Genomic DNA, 21,385 nt, shown 5'->3' with positions numbered 1-21,385 from the left:
GCGGCGCACGCGCACGCGCGCTCTTCCGCAGACCCGGAAGCGGATCGCGCGGAGCCACGGGCGCGCTCGGGTCAGTGAGTGTCCGTTTTTCTGGTTCCTGCCGCCGCCGCGCTCCTCGGGCCCCGCCTCCACACCCAGTTTCGGGGGTCGCCTGGTAAGGTTAAAATCCCTGAACCCCCTTCGTCCCTCTCGCTGGGAGCTTGTACCTATCGCTTGTCGCGGCGTCGCCGTAAGACGTTCCGAGCCCTGTCGCTCGGTGCGGGACCCGGGAGTGTGCGCTCGGTTCCGTTATCGCTCTGAGGCGGGTACGGGCCCCAGCCTTGCCGCCCTCGGCTCTTGTAGACACCGATGGCCCTTGCCGGTCGCTTTCCCTCTCAGAACCTTCCCCGGACTCCCGGCTCTGCGCCCACCCTCACCCGCGCCGGTACTGTGGTCCCTCGGGAAGTGGATGCAGGCCCTTCTCTCCGCTCCAGGGAGGGCAGAGGAGCAACCGAGATGGCGGGGAGGAGGCAGGAGTCTGCGGAGTTAGGGGCCACCAGAACGTCTGGGGAGAAAGAGCGGCAGGGATTGAAACAGAGGTTGCGGCAGAGCCGGGTCGAAGTGTTGGCATAGTGAGGGAGGGAAGCCGAAGGATGCGCAAACAGAGAGGGAAACGCAGATGGACAAAAGGAGAGAAGAGAAACGAGGACAGAGACATACACAGAGAACACAACACATAGTGGTCTCGGACAAAGCACGGGACCCAGACCCAGGTGAGTGTTGAATTGACTGGATGTGGGATATTGAGTTGTGAAGTACGGATTTGTGGCTCTGGAGTGAAAATTTGTTGAATTGTTTGTTAGGCAGAAGAGAATGAGAGTTGTGAAATCGGGTGTTGAAGGCATCTGCACTTCCTAATTGCATAGAAGAGGATTCCATTTGCAGCCCCTGTTAACTAGAGTGCAGAGGCCTAGCTCAGGCAGTTCCAGGCCATCCTCTTCCCTTCCAGGAAATGGGGGAAGACTTTCTGTAAGCACGTGGTGCTTTTCAAAATGGCGGTTATTGACAGAAAGTTTCTCTTTCCCCCCTTTTCCTGTGGCTCATGTCATTCTTTTCTAAATTTGATGTAACTTCACACCTGTTTTAACTTTAATCTCAGAATCCACTGCATATCTTTTTAGTTTCTAAGTTATTTTCCTTAATTTTTTGTTCAGATTATGAGTTACATGATTTTCTACTTTACTGTGTAGTGGAATATTGTTTGATGTCTGGTAAATAACTTAACCTGTTTCGTTATGCATCCTTTAAGGATGTTGAGAATCTTTTAACACTCAACATCTAGTTTAGCCAGTTAGTTTCATGTTCAGCAGTTCCCTTCCCTTAAGTGATCTCATGAAATTACTGAGCTCTGAGCAGAAGTTTCCAACTAAGTGGATGTGCCCCTCAAGTCCCCTTTCTGTGCCAATGTTGGGAGGATGGGCTGGACTGATGTGGAACTTTATTCCAACGGAGCCCATCTGTTTATACTTTCTTTTTTCTTTTTTTTTTTTTAAGATTTCATTTATTTATTTGACAAACAGAGATCACAGGTAGGCAGAGAGGCAGGCAGAGAGAGGAGGGGAAGCAGGCTCCCTGCTGAGCAGAGAGCCTGATGCGGGGCTCGATCCCAGGACTCTGGGATCATGACCTGAGCTGAAGGCAGAGGCTTTAACCCACTGAACCACCCAGGCGCCCCGAGCCCATCTGTTTATGATGCAGAGGTTTGCTCAGAGCTCATCTCCACAGGTGACCCTTCTTCATGTTTTTCAGAACTAGTAACTATTTTCAATTTCAAATATTTTTATTATATTTTTTCTGGAAAAGCAGAAGTAAATTAACTTGGGTTTGATTAAACCCATTAAAGATAATCTAACCTAGTTCAGGAACATGAAAGGTCATCTGCAATTAGGACAAGTCCTTTCTACTTAAACTTGTCTGGGCTACCATTTCAGAAATTACTTACACCCAGGTCTGCTCACTGCTCCGTGGTTCAGACCTTTTTAGGGCAACGTGGTAAAAGTGTTCCCCCTCTAAGACTCAATGCACCCGCCTGTGAAATGGAGATGATAGACCAGGAATTCCGAATCTGAGCTAATAAGATCCCTGAAGTGATTTTCAGAACTGGATGTGTGTGTGTGTGTGTGTGTGTGTCCGTGTGTCCGTGTCCCTGGAGGTTTCTGAGAGAGCGTGCCCAGTTATAATTAGAGTTTAAAATGTGACCTAGGGGCGCCTGGGTGGCTCAGTGGTTTAAGCCTCTGCCTTTGGCTCAGGTCATGATCCCAGGGTCCTGGGATCGAGCCCCGCATCGGGCTCTCTGCTCAGCAGGGAGCCTGCTTCCTCCTCTCTCTCTGCCTGCCTCTCTGCCTACTTCTGATTTCTCTCTGTCAAATAAATAAATAAAATCTTAAAAAAAAAAAAAAAAAATAAAAATAAAAAAAAAAATAAAATGTGACCTAGTTCTCCAGAAATAATGAACACCACTAAGAAAGAGGCAGGAGCATAGTCCCAGAGACAGAGGCATGCGCCTCTCAGCTCCTACCCCTTTCTGTATCATAACTATCTTAAATTTGATTGTGTCATCTCTTGATATTAAACCCTCTTATGGCTTCCATCACTATCAGGACAAAAATCTAAACTTTCAGTACCGCTACCAGGGAGGAGCTCTGGAGCTGAGGTGGTCCTTAAGATTGAGAGTTGGGTCCAGCTTGATGGAATGCACCGGCTTCTGTATCCTGCATCAACCATTCATTGGATGTGGCTGCCTAGGGAGGATCCAAGAACTTGAATGAGGCAGTTCCTTTGGCCAAGAGCCAAGGGGACAAAGGACAATGCAGTTGCGGTAGAATGTGTGGGTTTCAGCAGGAGGGGAGGGCTTTCCGAAGACATACGTAAAATAAGGCACTTGTTGCCCTCCATATGGGAGTTATCGTCTCTGCCTCCCTCCTGTTGGAGTGAGCAGCAAAGGACTGTCTTTCCTCCACAAGAAGGTTCTCCCAGTATGTGTATTACAGCAGAGGAAGGGGTTATGTTGATTCTGTGCATTAAACAACATACTTTTTGTCACACAGAATAACCTTATCTGAGAAAGAAGCCCAGAAGAAGAAGGAAAAAAGGAGGAATGGCTCTTTCCCAGGTAAAAGTCATATATTTTTAGTTGGTTTTTCTCCTGCCTAAAATGTTTACTCACACTTTGTCCCAGTCTTCTCTCATCTCCATGAAGATTCCATCTCACTGTGACCCCGTGACATAGAACTTGGGAAGAGGCTCCTTTTAGGTGGTCAGCCTGGGAAGGATTTTCTGTGTAGGCATGGACTGGAGAAAGAGAGTAGGCTCTGTGGTGTCAGTGCAGTTGGACATCAAGGATTCCTTAGAGACCCTTTCTGGATGCCCTTTCAGCTCATATAAATCAAGATTAAAGAGATTACATATGTAAATGATGTATTAATGTGCACAAATACCTGAGAACCTCTGGAAAAGGAGACTCATGGGGGATATTTGCTTTTTCTAATTTTAAAAATGTCATCGGACGTTAAACAAGGAAATCAGTATATTTCTGACTCCAAAATATTAATACTTTGAAAGAGAATGGGAAGTTCAAAGTAGGAAATAAGGAACAGAGAGGGTGTCTTTTTTAATGAACATAATTAGTTTTAAAATGTAGAATCAACCCATTTGTCTAACCGTGAGTGTTCTTTAAATTATTCATTGCACACCCATCTCATAAAGACCATGAGATCTTTATGGAACGCTCAAGGTCTTTGCAACTCTCACACAGCAGATGTTTTAGGAAAAAATGTTTATGGTTTAGCCAAGACATAGGAACAGAACTTTCTGTCATTAGAGAGTCTGGGGCTAAATTTTTATTTTACTAATTTTTTTTTAAGATTTTTATTTATTTATTTGACAGACAGATCACAAGAAGGCAGAGTCACGCAGAGAGAGAAGAGGAAGCAGGCTCCCCGCTGAGCAGAAAGCCCAGTGCAGGGCTCGATCAAGGACCCTGAGATCATGACCCGAGCCGAAGGCAGAGGCTTTAACCCACTGAGCCACCCAGGCGCCCCTTATTTTACTAATTATTGTTAAATGTTGTTTTTTTGTTTGTTTTTGTTTTTTTCTGTATTAAACCTCTCTGGTATTGCTGTGGTTCAGTTCTACACAATAATGGAGTTTAGAAACTAAGAAGTAAACTATCCCCTTCCTATCATACCATCCATCATCACTGATTATCTTCATCAGGAACCAGTATTTTCTTTATTTTATTTATTTATTTTTAAGGTTTTATTTATTTGGGGCGCCTGGGTGGCTCAGTGGGTTAAAGCCTCTGCCTCCGGCTCAGGGCATGATCCCAGGATCCTGGGATCGAGCCCCACATTGGGCTCTCTGCTCAGCAGGGAGCCTGCTTCCTCCTCTCTCTCTGCCTCTCTCTCTGCCTGCCTCTCTGCCTACTTGCGATCTCTGTCAAATAAATAAATAAAATCTTTAAAAAAAAAAAAAAGATTTTATTTATTTGACAGACAGAGAACACAAGTAGGCAGAGAGGCAGGCAGAGAGAGGGGAAGGGAAGCAGGCTCCCCACTGAGCAGACAGCCCAACGTGGGGCTTGATCCCAAGACTCTGGGATCATGACCTGAGCTGAAGGCAGAGGCTTTAACCCACTGAGCCACCCAGGCGTCCAGTATTCTCTTTAGTAACTATTATAAAAACCTTATAAAAGTGCATTTATATACCATAATTTATATACTATAATGATTTGAGAAAATATTCTTCAGTAAATGTTTAATTATAATATTTTATTTTGCAAATTTAAATATTTACAACCCTATGTCTGGAGTTGTTTTCATGTTAGTAAACAGATAACTGCTTTTTTAGAGCCTCATCGGACCATCCTCTAAATGAAGATACATCAATCCTTTACGATTTCTTACTGTTACAATGAATGCCTGCTTCTGAGCAGGCTGACCTGACTACAGATAATCTAAGGGTATGTCCAGATTGTATATCTTAAGCATGATTACCAGGTTAGCCAGGTAATGATGGTGTTCCTGAGAAGGCCAGACATTCCACTTACTAAGTAAAGATTTTAAGTCAACTGTCTTAAACTAACTGAGCTAAAGGAAGCCATGGAAGAGAACTAAGAAGTAGGAGAACAATGTTTTGACAAATAGAAAATATTAATAAAGGGACAGAAATTATGGTAAAGGGATAGAATACAAATTCTAGAGCTAAAAAGTACAATCACCAAAACTGAAAATTCACTAGAGGGTTCAGTAGCAGAATGACAAGAAGAATAAAGAATTGGTAAGCTTGGGCGCCTGAGTGGCTCAGTTGTTAAGTGTCTGCCAGGATCCTGAGATCCAGCCCCACATCAGGCTCCCCACTCTGTGGGAAGCCTGCTTCTCCCTCCCCCACTGCCCCTGCTTGTGTTTCCTCTCTCGCTGTGTGTCTTCCTGTCAAATAAGTAAAATCTTCAAAAAATAAAAATAAATTAAAAAAAAGAACATAAAGGGAGACTGTATAGGAGCAGTTGTCATATGCTATTAAAGCTAAGTTAATATCAACGAAATTCAAATGTTATTCTATATGTAAAGTGCAATCCCCAGGGTAACCATTCAGAAAATAACTTAAAACTATGCAGAAAAATAACAAAACCAATCAAAATGGTGTGCACATGGGGTGCCTGGGTGGCTCAGTCGTTAGGCATCTGCCTTTGGCTCAGGTCATATGAGGGTCCTGGGATCGAGCCCTGCATCCGGCTCCCTGCTCGGCGGGAGGCCTGCTCCTCCTTCTCCTACTCTCCCTGCTTGTGTTCCTTCTTTCACTGTCTCTCTCTTGTCTTTATCAAATAAACAAAATCTTTTTAAAAAAAATAGTATGTATGCACAGACACAGTGTAAACTGATTAAATTGATTAAACTCTTCAATAAAAGACAAAGAAGTTAATTTTTAAAAAATAATTTCACTCTAGGGGCACCTGGGTAACTCAGTGGGTTAAGCCTCTGCCTTCAGCTCAGGTCATGATCCCAGAGTCTTGGGATCTAGCCCCACGTTGGGCTGTCTGCTCAGTGGGGAGCCTGCTTCCCTTCCCCTCTCTCTGCCTGCCTCTCTGCCTACTTGTGCTCTCTGTCAAATAAAATCTTTGAAAAAAATAATAATTTCATTCTATATCTACAAAAGGCTCACTTTAGATACACAAATAGATGGAAAGTGAAAGGATGGAAAAGATACTCCATGCAAATAGTGATGAAAGCTAGGGGCTAGCGATACAAATAGATCAAATAGACGTAGTTGTTTAATTGTTACCAGAGAAGGTGAAGGACATTACATTTTGAAAGAAGGGTCAATCCATCAAGAAGATAAAACAACTGTGAACAATATGTACATAACAACAAAGCCTTTGCTTTTTTGAAGCAAAAATTGAGCAAAATAGTTGGAGACCTCAATACTCCCCTTGTAATAATGGCTAGAACAATCAAACATAATATCATTAAGGAAATAAAGGATTGACCAACTAGACTTAGAAGACGTCTACAGAACATTCCAACAAAAACAATGCACTAAAAAATTAGGAATAGAAGGGAACTTGCTCAGTCTGAAAAAAAGGTATTACTAAATACTAAAATTCCGCAGCTAACATTATACTCACTGGTGAAAGACTGAAAACTTACACCCTAATACCAAGAACAAATAAGGGTGCCCCATTTTGTCACCACACTTTAACATTGTACTGAAGTTCTACCCAGAGAAAATAGAGGGGAAAAATGTGTCAAAATTGGAAAAGAATTCAACCTACGTCTGTTCACAGAATACATGATCATATATTTAGAAATAAAGAATCCTCAAAAGAACAATTAGAGATAATAAATTGAAGTTACAGAACACAATATCAACACTCACAGTTCAGTTGTATTTCTGTATACTGGCAATCAATAAATTGAAAGTAAGTAAACAGTTCTATTTACAAGAGCATCAAAACGAATGGGAATAAGTTTAACCAAGGAAATGGAAGATTTATACACAACGAAAACTACAAAGATGCAGTTAAAAATTAAAACCTAAATAAATGTCAAGATAGCCTGTGTTTGTGGATTAGAAGACATTAAAATGGCAGTCCTCCCCAAAGTTAGATAAAGAGTAATGAAATACCCAGCAAAATCTCAACAGCCTTTTTTAAAAGCACAAATCTGAAACCTGATTCTAAAACTCAGTCGATTTGGAAAGGACCCCAAATAACCAAAATTAACATGAGAAAGAACAAAGTTGGAAGACCTGGAATTCTAGGGATCTAGGGATCCTCTCTGATCCCCACTGCCATACTACAAATCTTTTTTTTTTTTTTTTTTAAGTTTTTATTTATTTATTTGATAGCGAGATCACAAGTAGGCAGAGAGGCAAGTGGGGGGCGGTGGGGTGGAGAAGCAGACTCCCTGCTAAGCAGAGAGCACGATGCGGGGCTCGATCCCAGGACCCTGAGATCATGACCTGAGCTGAAGGCAGAGGCTTAACCCACTGAGCCACCCAGGCGCCCCCATTCTACAAATCTTGAGTAATCGAAAGTGTAACTCCAGCAGAGGCTAGAAATACGGATCAAAGTGACAGAACTGAGCATCTGCAAATAAACCCATACATCTGTAGTCAATTCCTTTTTTACAGGGGTGCCAAAAACACTCAGTGGAAAAAGAATATTAAGTGGTGCTGGCACAGCTGGATATCCATGTGAGAAAGAATAAAGTGAAACTACCTTGTACCATATAAATAATTTAGAATTAATCAAAGACTCTGTAAGAGCTAAAACTTTAAAACTCCTGGATGAAAACAGAGGTGAAGCTTCATGACCTTGGGGCTGGCAGTGGATCTAATACATGATACCAAAAACAAAAGAGAGAAAGATAAATTGGTCATCATCAAAATTAATGTTTGTGCATTAAAGGACATGATCTCATATGTGAAACATAACCTACCAAATGAGAGGAAATAATTCGCAAATCATGTATCTCGTAAGGGTCTAGAACCTAGAATATATGAAGAACTTCTACAACTCAACAACCCAAATAAAAAGAACCCAATTTAAGAAATGGTCAGAGGATTTTAATAGACACTTCTCCATAGCAGATAAACAGCTGAAACAGGCCACTGAAGAGAGGTTCAGTGAAATCAGTCATTAGTGAAATGCAGAGTCAAAACCACAATGAGATACCATTTCACACCCACTAGGATGAGTACAGTAACACAAAAATGTTGGTAAAGATGTGGAGAAATTAGAATCATGACACATTCTGTTAAAATGTAGAAGTTGCTGTTGGAAAGAGCAAGGCAGATTCTTGAAAAATTAAACCATGCGACCCAGGAATTCCATTCCTAGGTATATAACCAAAAGAACCGAAAACAGGTATCCACACACCTACTTGTACTTGAAAGTTCACAGCAACATTATATTAACATTAGCCAAAGGTGATGACCAAAGGCCCATCAGTAGACAGTGAATATAGTCTAGTCCTATGATGGAATAGTATTCAGCCATAAAAAAGCAATGTACTGATACGTACAACATTATGCACGAACCTGAACATTATTCCAAGTAAAAGAAGCCAGATGCAGAAAAGTCACACTTTATACCATTCCATTTACAAATATGAAAAACCCAAACTAGGTAAATCCATAGAGACAAAGCATTAATGGTTGCCAGCGACTGGAGAAGAAAGGGCCAATAGGAAGCACCTGTGTAATGGGTAAAGGGTTTCCATTGGGAACGATAAAAATATTTTTTTATCTCAACTGAGGTGACGTTTGTTCAATACTATGAATGTACTAAATGCCACCAAATGGTACTTTAAAACAGCTAATTTTATGTTGTTTCATTTAAGAAAATCAGAGAATTTCTGATTGCTCAGAATTATCTTACACAGATCAGTCGGAATACTCACCCCAGTCATGTCACCTTTATACATCTCTGCTGCTTTTACTTTGTGTCAGAATCAGAACACTCTGCCTGTCCGCTTGGTGAGATGTGTTTTCATTTCAGGGACACCTGACCTTCAGGGATGTGGCCATCGAATTCTCTCGGGAGGAGTGGGAGTGCCTGGACCCTGCCCAGAGGGCCTTGTACAGGGACGTGATGGTGGAGAACTACCGGAACCTGGTCTCCCTGGGTGAGGAGAGTTTCCCTCCAGAAGTTGGTAGTTCATTTTGTATGTCTTTGCATTTTTTTCTTGAGAGGCCCTGACTTGACTGTATGAGTTTCAATCCCTGTTCTTAACGGAGTGACGAAAGCTGTTTTGATAGAGAATGGAAAGGCTTCGTAATGTCAAGTGGACTCTACTGTCCCTTCTCTTCAGAAGTTCCGCGTTCGTGCTTCATTAGGTAGTTGCAGAACATTAGTTTTCAGAAAACCTTACAGTGAATTTTTAAAACATACCCGATTCTGTGGTCTTACTCTCGTGCTTTTGATTCAGTAGTTCTTGGAAGAGAGCTAGATACCTGCACATGTAAAATAACCCCGAAGCATTCAGGAGAAGGCAGTCCATTGACTAGTTTTTTAAATACTTTCTACACCCACGTCTAATGAACACCCTCTGTTCTCCACTGAACAAAGAGCCAGGAATATGTTCTGGAAGAGCAAAGCATATCAGGTTCTTTTTTCTTTATAATTTGAAGTCTCTTGAGCTGAATATATCCATTTTAGAACAAGGGGAAGAGCCGTGGACTGTGGAAAGTGAAGTTCAAACGGGAAATGCAGACATGTGGGAATGTATTAGGGATGGGAACACACGTAAGAGCTCAGATGGGCGGAGTAAGCTGCTCCGTTAAATACTGTTTGGGGAAGATCTATGGGAAAATAAAAATTTATTTCTTATGAACTCTCAAAGGAAATCCTCTGTGCTCCCATTGTCATGACCTGTAACCCTCGGCCCTGGCCCCTCTGACCATATTGGTGCCATTGTTTGAGAGGGACCAAGATGGCTGTCCCTGAGGAGTCTTTCCCCTTGGTTTCTCTTGGTTCTCAATCCATACAGATCAGAGCTGAGGCCTCCGTAGTGCTGACCCTAAAGCCTATTCAATTTCCAGTAACAATTTTCTATCCTTGGGAGAACATCTCAGCCGACAAACAGAATGGCTGCCTTTCTGTTGTATCTGGGGCTCCATGAGACTTCGTGGAGCTGTGTCAAGCTCTCTCTGCCTGTTCAGGCCCCTCACCCATTTCTTCAGTTCTCATTTTGCCATTCATGTTTAAAAAGAAATGGGGAGGGTCTTTCTGAGATGGTGGCCCAGCAGTAATATAAAGACTGGATACTGAGATCCTCTCTGATCCCCACTGCCATCTGGGGGTATAGCCCGGTCGTTTGGACATTCACCCTGCAGTCTGGATAGAGCACACAGCCCCTTTCAGGAACCCCACAAAATTTGACCCTCTTATTTTACTCCCATATATTGTATTTTTCTCCCTCTTCTCCTCTAAGATTTTGCCTCTGAAACTTGTTTTTGAAAAATAATTCCAAGGGTCTAAAGCTTCATCCTCTTTTCCTGCTGTGATAATCCACCTTTAGGTAACAGCTTCACAGTGGACTCTGCCATGGAGGAGTTTACCAGGTAACAAAATTCTTGAAGAGGAACATAGATTAGTATGCTGTGGTATCCTCCTGCTGCATAAAGAAGTGCTTCTTGAAGCCACCAGTTAGAATGTCAGCATGTCCCAGGACACCGAGATGGAAGGTATCAGGAGATCCTGAGTGATCTGGGCCTCTAGTTGTCCTAGCGTTTGTGCAGTTTAACAGTGCTTCCCGAGGTGGTGACAGTATAGATCAGACATAATATGATCATCTCCTTTGAGCCAGCAATAAGAGAGTCCTCACACCCTCCCTCTTGGCACCTGCAAACGTGGATCTCTTCACTGTATCCATAGTTTTGCCTTTCCCAGCATGTCATTAAGTTGGAATCAAATGGGATATATGGCCTTTTCAGATTGTCGTGCGTTTACGTTTCCTCCATGTCTTTTCCTGGCTTGACAGCTCCTTTTTATCGCTGAATAGTATTTCCGTTGTCTGAATGGGCCACAGGTTATTTCTCCATTCGTCTACTGAGAGGCACCTTGGTGGCTTTCAGGTTTGGGCAATTACAGATAAAGCTGCTATGAACATTCATATGCAGGGGTTTTTGGTGTGTTGTTTGACTTTTATAGCCCTTTTTGGTTTTTGTAGAACTTCATTCCTTTTTGTCGCCACGTAATATTCCATGCACGAATCCCACATCTTGTTTATCCGTCCGTGCGTCGCTGGCCATTCGCGTTGTTTCTGCCCTATGGCTGTTATGAGTAATGCTGCTGTAAACAGTTTTGCACAAGTTTTTATGGGGACATACAGTTTTCATTTCTCCTCAGCATATAGCTGGGAGTGGAACTGCTGGGCCATACAGTAGTTTTCTTTAATCTTTTGGAGAGCCACCAGACTATTTTCCAAAGCAGTTGCCCCATCTTACATTCCCACCAGGGATGTATGAACATTCCAGGTTCTCCACATCCTTACCAACACTTGTAATCCGTTTCCTTGATTATAGCCATCCTAGGGATGTGGAGTTGTATCTTACCCCGGTTTTGATTTGCATTTCCCTAATGACTAAGACATCTTTTTGTGTGCTTATTGGCCATCTTTCTATGGTTTCTGAAATGTCTTTTCATATTCTTTGTCCATTTAAAAATTAGATTGTCTTTTTGTTGTTGATCTAAAGAGTTCTTTATATATTCTAGATGCAAGTACCTTATCAGATATATGATTGGCAAATATTTTCTCCCATTCTGAGGGTTCTCTTTTGACTTTGTTGAAGGCTGAGTTTTAAAGGCTGAAGGAGAGGATAATCTTTATTGAGATTTTGTTTGTAAACTAGTTTCCTATAGTGTCTACAATAACAATCTGAAAATGGATTTTCATGACTGGGAGGACTTGAGGTTATATGCTAAAAATTTCTCAAATCTTAACTTGCTAGGATAAAAGGCACTTAGGCATATTTGGGAGCGCTTTTGTTTCAACTCAGGTCATTTCCGCCTGTAGCCTCCGAGAGCGGTGTTCACACAATATGCATGTGGGTCACAACACCCACAATGCTCCCCTTGCCCCCCTCCCCCCGCCACTCCTGCTCTTTACTGGCCACATTTTTCCCGTTTCAACATTTCTCTTCCTGTTTACAAAAGTAAATTTCAGTATATAAGATTATATTACCTATTCTGATCAAGACAGAAATGTTTCACTACTGACAATGGTGGTCTAGAGGACACAGAGTCACTTCATTCTACAAGGAAGCCACCTCCCATTAACCCTCTGAGAAGATGATAGTGTCTTAGTTGAGCCTTTTCCTAGTATTGTCTGTCTAATAAAGTACAGCTAAAATCTCTCTCTTTCCCAAGCCATCCTGGCTTTTTAGGGTCTGGCCCCTTTGCATTCATTAGTTGAAAGTCACGATGTGGATAATTCCAAAAAGTGAAAATCTAAAATTAGATGTAGTTTAGATACAGCACAGCTTACTGAGATTTCTAGTTAGCCTTTCTGTAGGAGAAACCTGTATCATTGCTCAAATGTTTACTGCATTCCGGGTATATGGAAAGCACCATATTGATATCTTTTTGTTTTTCGTTTAAAAACTCAAAGTGCAGCAGCAGTTTGTTTTGCTTTGTTTTTGGTTTTGTTTTGTTTTTTTTGAAAGAGAGGGAGTGAGCATGTGTGTGCTGGCAGGAGTGGTGGGGGAGGGAGGAAGGGAAGGGAAGAGAATCTTAAGCAGACTCTACACCCGGCACAGAGCCTGACAGGGGGCTTAATCTCACGACCCTAAGGTTATGACCTGAACCAAAACCAAGAGTCAGACACAACATACCGAGCCACTCAGGCATCCCAGCAGCAAGTCTTTTTTTGTTGTTGTTAAGATTTTATTTATTTATTTGACAGACGGAGATCACAAGTAGGCATAGAGGCAGGCAGAGAGAGAGGAGGAAGCAGGCTCTCCGCTGAGCGGAGAGCCCGATGCGGGGCTTGATCCCAGGACCCTGAGATCATGACCTGAGCCGAAGGCAGAGGCTTTAACCCACTAAGCCACCAGGCGCCCCGATTTTTAATTTTTAAGAGTTTGCTACCCCCACCGTGGGGCTCAAACTCAACAACCCTAAGATAAAGAGTCGCATGCTCTGCCAGCTGAGCCAGCCAGGTGCTCATCTTTTTTCTTTTTTTCTCCTAAACCTTTTAATCCCCTTCACCCATTTCTGCTACTATCCTGTCAGCCTCCTGCCTCTGGCCACCGTCAGTATACTCTGTATCTCAGAGGGTTGTTGTTGTTTAAGAGTCCACATATAAGACAGATCATAGAAGATATTGGTCTTTTTGGTTGACTTATTCCACTTAGTGTAATGTCCTCAAGGTCCATCCATGTTATCACAAATGGCAAGATTCTGTTCTTTTTTTTAGACTGGATAATCCTGTATTTACCCATTCACCCATCAGTGGACACTTAGATTGTTTCCATATCACGGATATTGTGAACAGCGCTGCAGCGAACATCAGAATGCATGTATCTTTTTGAACTCGTGTTTTGTTTTCTTCAGATAAATAAGAGGAATTGGTGGATCATACAGTAATTCTATTTTTTATTTTTTTAGGAACAACCATACTGTTTTCCATACTGGCTACACCAATTTAGACTCCCACCAACAGTGCACAAATTCTCCATCCCCTCACCAACACTGGTTATTTCTTGTCTTTTTGATACCTGCTATTCTGACGAGCGCAACATGGTATCTCACTGTGGCTCTGATTTGCATTTCCCTGATGATGAGTGATCTTGAGCTGCTTCTCTTGGTCCTGTGGGCCATCTGCATGTATTTGTTGGAAAATATCTATTCAGATCTTTTGCTCATTTTTAAAATTGGGTTATTTGGGGGCTTTCTGCTGTTATTCTGGATTATTAGCCCCTAATAAGACAAATGATTTGCTAATATTTTCTCCCATTCAGTAGGTTACCTTTTCATTTTTTTGATGGTTTCCTTGCCTGTGCAGAAATTTTCTAGTTTGGTGCAAGTCCCACTTATTTTTGCTTTTGTTGATTTTTAGTATCAAGGGTGAAAAAAAAAAATCATTGCCCAGACCTGTGTCAAGGAGCTTATTACCCTCTATCTTTTCTTCTAGGAGTTTTATGGATTCAGGTGTTAGGTTCAAGTCTTTAATCTCTTTTGGGTTAGTTTTTGTGTATGGTATCAGATAGTGGCCCAGTTCCATTCTTTTGCATGTGGCTGTCCAGTTTTCCCAATACTGTTTATTGAAGAGACTGTCCTTTCCCCATTGTATATTCACGTCTCATTTGTTGTAAATTAACTGACCATGTGTGGGTTTATTTCTGGGTTCTCTTCTGTTGATCTCTGTGTCTGTTTTTATGCTAATACCAATACCATATTGTTTATATTACCACAGCTTTGTAATGAAGGAGTGTAAAATCAGGGAACATGATGCCTCTAACTTCGTTCTTCCTTCTCAAGATGAGTTCACCATTTGGGATCTTTTGTGGTTCCAATCAGATTGTAGGATTTTTCTATTTTGTGTCCCAGGTTTTTACGTGGACATAAATTTTCAACTTAGCTGTGTAAATACCAAGGAGTTTGACTGCTGGATCCTATTTAAGAGTATATTTAATTCTGTAAGAAACTGCAGGTTGTCTTCCAGAGGGGATACCATTTTGCATTCCCACCAGCAGTGACCTAGAGTTCCTGTTCCACATCCTCAGTAGTATATTAGGTGTTATAGTGTTCTGGATTTTGGCCATTCGTAATTGTGTAGTGGTATCTCAGTGGTTTTTTTTTAAGATTTTATTTATTTATTTGACAGAGAGATCACAAGTAGGCAGAGAGCCAGGCAGAGGGAGGGGAGACACAGGCTCCCTGCCAAGCAGAGAGCCTGATGCAGGGCTCGATCCCAGGACCTTGGAATCATGACCTGAGCCGAAGGCAGAGGCTTTCACCCACGGAGCCACTCAAATGCCCCAAGTATCTCATTATTTTAACACACATTTTCCTTAGTTAAATATATGACATTCTTTAAACTGAGAGTTTTTGATATCTTGTGAACATACTTTTAAGTTACTGCTTTAGTCCCAGAAATACCATCCGATTGACTTACCTTAGCTTTTTTGTATAAGATACATTATTTTTTCGCTATATATACACGTAGTTTTCTGAAAATAACTTTAAATTTTATTTTCATTACTTTTTTTTTGCTACAAATACTTTATTCTAATACTCTTGTTTAGATTCATCATGTACATACTGGTATATTAATGATATTTAAATATCTAAATTTACTTAAGGAAATGAAGTTTTTTTACATTCCATGGTTTCCTTATTACTTATTTGTGTTCCTTATTACTTATTTGTGTGAATATTTCCTTATTCCTTATTTGTGTTTCCCAGAAAATTTCTTAAGCTCTTGAAATTACGTATTTCAGTTAACCCACCTGGTCCTTGTTGACACACGTCCCGTTGCTGTCCTGTTTTCCTGTTATTGGCTACTTACGTTGCTAACCACAACTGTGCACATAGACCTCTGTCATGGACCACAGTGACACTGCCAAAAATTGTTTCTCTTTTTAAATTCTGCTGTTCACACTGTCCTTCTAAAGGACATATTACCATAGATGTGCAAGCACAAGCACTATTCCCACTTCTCCTGGTACTCCTTGTGCTTCACTCTTGCTTTTCTGAACCCAAATCCAAATCCTCCTCAGACTTTTCATTGATCTAAACAACTGTACTGGTATCTCCTGGTATATTAATTATGAGGCCAGAGCACCTCAGTTTCCACAGGACCCGCCCCTCCCCACACTGCATTACCTACGTAAGGAAAGAGCCCCATTCATACACAGCACAGCCTGCTCAGTACAGCAGCGTGATCTGGTGCTTAGTAATAATGTGGGGGGATATGATGAAAGAAAAAAGGTACTTTAAGAAGTCTGTATTACAGTTAAACAACTGATAAATGTAGAAGGTTAAGTAACCAGTTACACAAAATAATAGGTCTCTGGAATTCTAAAGAATTCTTTCCCAAGAACTAAAGAAAGAATTTACATTCCATAAGGAACACACAGTAGAAGAAATGAAAGATACGTTGAGAATCACTGAATTATGAAATATCGGGTTCAGATAAACATACTTTTATAAAGATTAAGAATAAGGGAAGACATGGGGCGCCTGGGTGGCTCAGTGGGTTAAAGCCTCTGCCTTCGCCTCAGGTCATGGTCCCGGGGTCCTGGGATCGAGCCCCGCATCAGGCTCTCTGCTCGGCAGGGAGCCTGCTTCCTCCTCTCTCTCTCTGCCTGCCTCTCAGCCTACTTGTGATCTCTGTCTGTTAAATAAATAAATAAAATCTTTAAAAAAAAAAAGAATTAGGGAAGACAGAAATCTCAGTTATGATCTCATGTACAGTTACAGAATAGCCAGTATACAGATCAGCTCCCTAATCATGAAGTATCAAGTACCCAGGTATATGGCCAAAAAATATGTATAGTATATAATAGTATGTTTAGAAAATTTTAATTAAGATCAGAGAAAATATTAATATGGAAAAATTTATAAAAAGAAAACAAAAACATTATATATTACGATAGTGTTTATATATTATGATAGTGCTTGAAGACTATGCTTGAGAAACTTCCTATGTTCATGATAAGTACTTTTTAATGTAATTATGTAATTCAGCATACAATAATTACCCTCCAACTCTCTTTGATAGGAAGCCTTTCTGCTGGATTTGCAATCAAGAAATTATCACCAAAAGAGGACATTAATAAAGGAGAATCATACCGCTTAGTGATATTGGAGGGAAATGAAAGCCAAGGCATCAAGGATTTTGATCTCAAGGAAGTCTGGGAAAATATGCATGAGTTTGAGAGTCAGTGGAGATACGATGCAAGAAATTACAAAGAAGTGCCTTTGACACATAACAAAAATCTCACTCACAGAAAAGATCAACAGCTTAATAAATCCTCAATTACGTTTCCTCCAAAGCAGAGTACTTCTGTAGGAAATCATACATACCAATATTTCATGCATGGTGAGCCATTTGTAAGGCATTTGTTAAAACTGGAAAATAACACAAGTGTTGCTGGAAAATGGTACACAGACTGTTTGGAAAACAGAACTGGGTTATGTTTACACGCACACCTGGCTGAACTGCAGAGATTTCAGACTGAGGAAAAAATGTATGAATGTAATCAAGTTGAGAAATCTTTCAACAATGGTTCCTCTGTTTCACCACTTCAAAGAACTCCTTCCAGTATCAGAAACATTTGGAATAAATATAGGAAGATTTTAAAATATCCTTTGTTACCTACACAATACAGAAGAGCATACACTAGGGGAAAATCTTACAAATGTAATGACTGTGGGAAGGCTTTTAGCAAAAGCTCAAACCTCATGAGTCATGAGAGAATTCATTCAGGACAGAGACCTTACAAATGTAATGAGTGTGGCAAAGCCTTTACAGAGCGCTCACATCTTACTCAACATAAGAAAATCCATACTGGAGAGAAACCTTACAAATGTAAGGAGTGTGGCAAAGCCTTTAACCAATGTTCAAACCTCACTAGACATCAGAGAATCCATACAGGAGAGAAACCATATAAATGTGACATATGTGGCAAGGTCTGTAGTCAAAATTCAAACCTTGCAAATCATCAGAGAATGCATACTGGAGAGAAACCCTACAAATGTAATGAATGTGGTAAGGCTTTTATCCAACGGTCACACCTTTGGAGTCATGAGAGAATTCATAGTGGTGAGAAACCTTACAAATGTAATGAATGCAGCAAAGCCTTTGCTGAACGTTCAAGCCTTACTCAACATAAGAAAATCCATACTGGAGAGAAACCTTACAAATGTAAGGAGTGTGGCAAAGCTTTTAAGCAGTGCTCACACCTCATTAGACATCAGAATACACATCCTGGAGAGAAACCACACAAATGTGATGTTTGTGGCAAAACTTTTATCCAAAGCTCTAGCCTTCTAGAACATCAGAGAATTCATACAGGAGAAAAACCTTATAAATGTAGTAAATGTGATAAGGCTTTTATCAGACGGTCACACCTGTGGGGCCATGAGAGAACTCATACTGGAGAGAAACCTTACAAATGTATTGAGTGTGGCAAAGCCTTTGCTGAGCGTTCAAATCTTACTCAACATAGAAAAATCCATACTGGAGAGAAACCTTATAAATGTAATGTGTGTGGCAAAGCTTTTACCCAATTTGCAAACCTTACCAGGCATCAGAAAATACACACTGGAGAGAAACCACACAAATGTGATGTGTGTGACAAGGCTTTTATCCAAAGTTCAAGCCTTATGGAACATCAGAGAATTCATACAGGAGAAAAACCTTATAAATGTAACAAATGTGATAAGGCTTTTATTAAACGTTCTCATCTTTGGGGTCATGAGAGAACTCATACTGGAGAGAAACCTTATAAATGTAATGAGTGTGGCAAAGCCTTCACGGAGCGTTCACATCTTACTCAGCATAAGAAAATCCACACTGGAGAGAAACCTTATAAATGTAATGAGTGTGGCAAAGCTTTTACCCAGTTTGCAAAACTTACTAGGCATCAGAAAATACATAGTGAAAAGAAACATTATAAATCTAGTATGTGTGGCAGTGGTTTTATTCAAAACTCAAGCTTTGGGGATCATCAAAGAACTCACAATAGAAGGAAACCTTACAAATAAAATGATTAAGCAAGTGTTCAAGCCTTATTCAACATCAGAGAATCCATATCATGGAGAGGAACCATATGAAACTAATGTATGTGGCAAAACTTGTAACCAGGGGCTTACACCTCACTTGACATCATAATATAAATCTCTAAAAGAAAGCACACAAATGTAATGTATGGCAAGGCTTATCCAAAGTTTATACCTTGTGGAATATAACTGTTCTTATAGACAGAAACCTTACAAATGTAATGAGTGTGATCAGCTTTATAAAAAATGTACAGCTTTGGGGGGCACATAAAATAAGTGAATGGGATTAAAAGGGACAAATTTCCAGTGATTAAAAAAAATAAAAGTACAACGTTGTGGTTATGAAAGAATTCATATGAGATGGAAACCACACAAATGTGTCAAGGTCTTTACCTCAGGAAATACCAAAGAATGCATACTGGACAGAAACATTACAAATGTAATGAAAGTGATCATTTGTTTAGCCAGTTCTCTCAATGGACTAAAATAAGAAAACTCATACTACAGGGGAAGTAGGCCTACTTTGAGGATTAACCAATCTTAGATGTTAAATTCCACAGAAAATTTAAATTATTTAAAACCTAATGAGGTATCATTAGATAGGTATCAACAGAACAAGGATATCTGTGGAAAGAGCTACTAATTATCTTCAGCTTATAATTTTTTAAAAATATTCTAAGTATTCTCAACACCCAATGTGGAATTTAAACTCACAACCCCAAGATCAAGAGTCACGTCCTCTTATAAGGACTGAGCTAGCCAGAAGCCCCTATAAATTTTTTTACTCAATTACTTGAGGTTTCTCGAGGCTGCATTATTACTGATGACACGACCTGCAGTTTGGAATCCACTGATGGTATACTTTAATTACATTCATTTCATGGGCCACCATAATGGGCTCAAGGGATTGGTAAGGTGAAAGGACCCAGGTCATTTAGGTGGGGTTTACTCATACCTACGTAACCTGGAAAAACTAGGACACTAATTTTAAGATACAGCACAATGTAGGTTTGAGGGCTTAGTGGGGGCAGGGAATAGCACAAAACTGTTACCTAAATTGCCATGTTTTCTGTGACTACAGCCTCTTCTCTAGATTGTTGGTATGATTGAGGGCCTTTGTTGATGGTTACAGGAAAGGATGATCATGAAACAGAGTAGGCCAGAACATTAAGAGAAATATTTTCATGTGAGTAGAAGGACAGGTTATTGGGGATGGCATATGTAGTAGAAAAAATGGAGGGGGAATGATGATTTCTCCCTCTTATGAAAGGCAGTAATTGTTGTATATCATAGATAAGTAAAAATTAGTCTTATTTTTGGAAACTGAAGAGAAAGTTGTAGAGCACATTTTAATCAAAAGAACCAGAGTAGTATGCTTGTGAAGGATTCAAATTTGGCCACTGAAATTGCAGTCTGATATCATTTTATTAAGGATATTATAAATTCTCATATCTAAAAAGGAAACTATAGAAACATTTTTTTGTAACATGAATGAATCATGTGCCTTTTATTAGCCCAAGTGCATCCCATCTCATTGGAGCATTTCATAATGAACATTGGTAATACATCCTTGGGCTCCCTAGGTTGAATGTCATCCATAATAATTTTTCTCCATGTTAGATTCACACAACTTACATTGTTGGAAATATATATTCATAATTTGAATTTGAAAGTTACACAATTTCAAACTCACCCTCTAAAACCTGCCTCCCCGTTCATAAACATACACTGTGTGATTATAGTTTACATGGCTTTCTTTTGTGCTGCAATGAGACCCTTGGGTTGCATGTTTACATGAAATGAAAATAGAAAAATAGTAAGCATATGAAAAGTATTAGGAAATAAAAGAAAATTTCAGAAATAAGGATAAAGATAATCTCTTGTGCTGGCTTGCTCAGGAAGTTGAAAAGATCAGTGTTCACTGAGTTTCTCTCAAGAACAAACATTGACACAGTGGGAGTCTTGATAACTAGCAATCTCATATATTTACCCTCTAAAACATTTTTTGCTAGTTTGTACTTGTGCTTACTCCACTGGAACAGGATGTCTGGATGTCATCAATGAGGACTCCATATAATAGTGTTAAGAGAATGTTTATTACATATGATGCTTTCTGGGGAGAGCAGGGTAGACCTTCTCAGGTTGTCTAAAAATGGCTAGAGAATGCAGGGAATGGTGACTGGTATGTTAGGATGGATACTATGTGGGGCTGGGGCGATGGCACTCATGGTGTGAACTTTCAGTTAATGCCAAGGGAAGGGGCACTCAGGCTTTATTATTAGCTTGCCCTGCCCAGGTGGGCAGAATAGTAAGAGGTTATATAGTGAGGCTTAATAGGTATCATTCCTCAGACATCAAAAATGGAGTCAGACTCTAATATAAAACTGAATGTTTACTCCTGACTTGGTAGGGAAAGACCACAATCTGCCGCATGCTAACACACTACCTTCCTTTTCCTGGTGCACATACAGACCCTACTGCACAATATGATTGTTGAAAATGGTGAAATACTGTTTAGATAAATTACCTAAGGTATTTTTACACTGAGGATGTCACAATTATATTTCTATTAAGTTACAGTCTAATATTAAAATACATGTGGAAGTGATAGAATAT

General features: G+C 40.4%; 1 protein-coding gene across 1 annotated transcript; it reads left to right on the top strand.

The window, feature by feature from the left end:
* The first annotated feature begins 45 nt into the window (after positions 1-45).
* ZNF677 (zinc finger protein 677) lies at positions 46-21,148 on the top strand. Its single transcript, XM_047710466.1, has 4 exons — positions 46-752; positions 3,087-3,151; positions 9,038-9,191; positions 16,767-21,148. The coding sequence occupies exons 2-4, from the start codon at positions 3,137-3,139 to the stop codon at positions 18,752-18,754; spliced, it is 2,157 nt and encodes a 718-aa protein (XP_047566422.1). The 5' UTR covers positions 46-752; positions 3,087-3,136; the 3' UTR covers positions 18,755-21,148.
* The last annotated feature ends 237 nt before the right edge of the window (positions 21,149-21,385 follow it).

This window comes from Lutra lutra, chromosome 17 (genome assembly GCF_902655055.1).
Source record: "Lutra lutra chromosome 17, mLutLut1.2, whole genome shotgun sequence".
Lineage (NCBI taxonomy): Eukaryota > Metazoa > Chordata > Mammalia > Carnivora > Mustelidae > Lutra > Lutra lutra.
The sequence above is the reverse complement of the archived record's forward strand: the minus strand, read 5'-3'. Positions and strand labels throughout refer to the sequence as shown.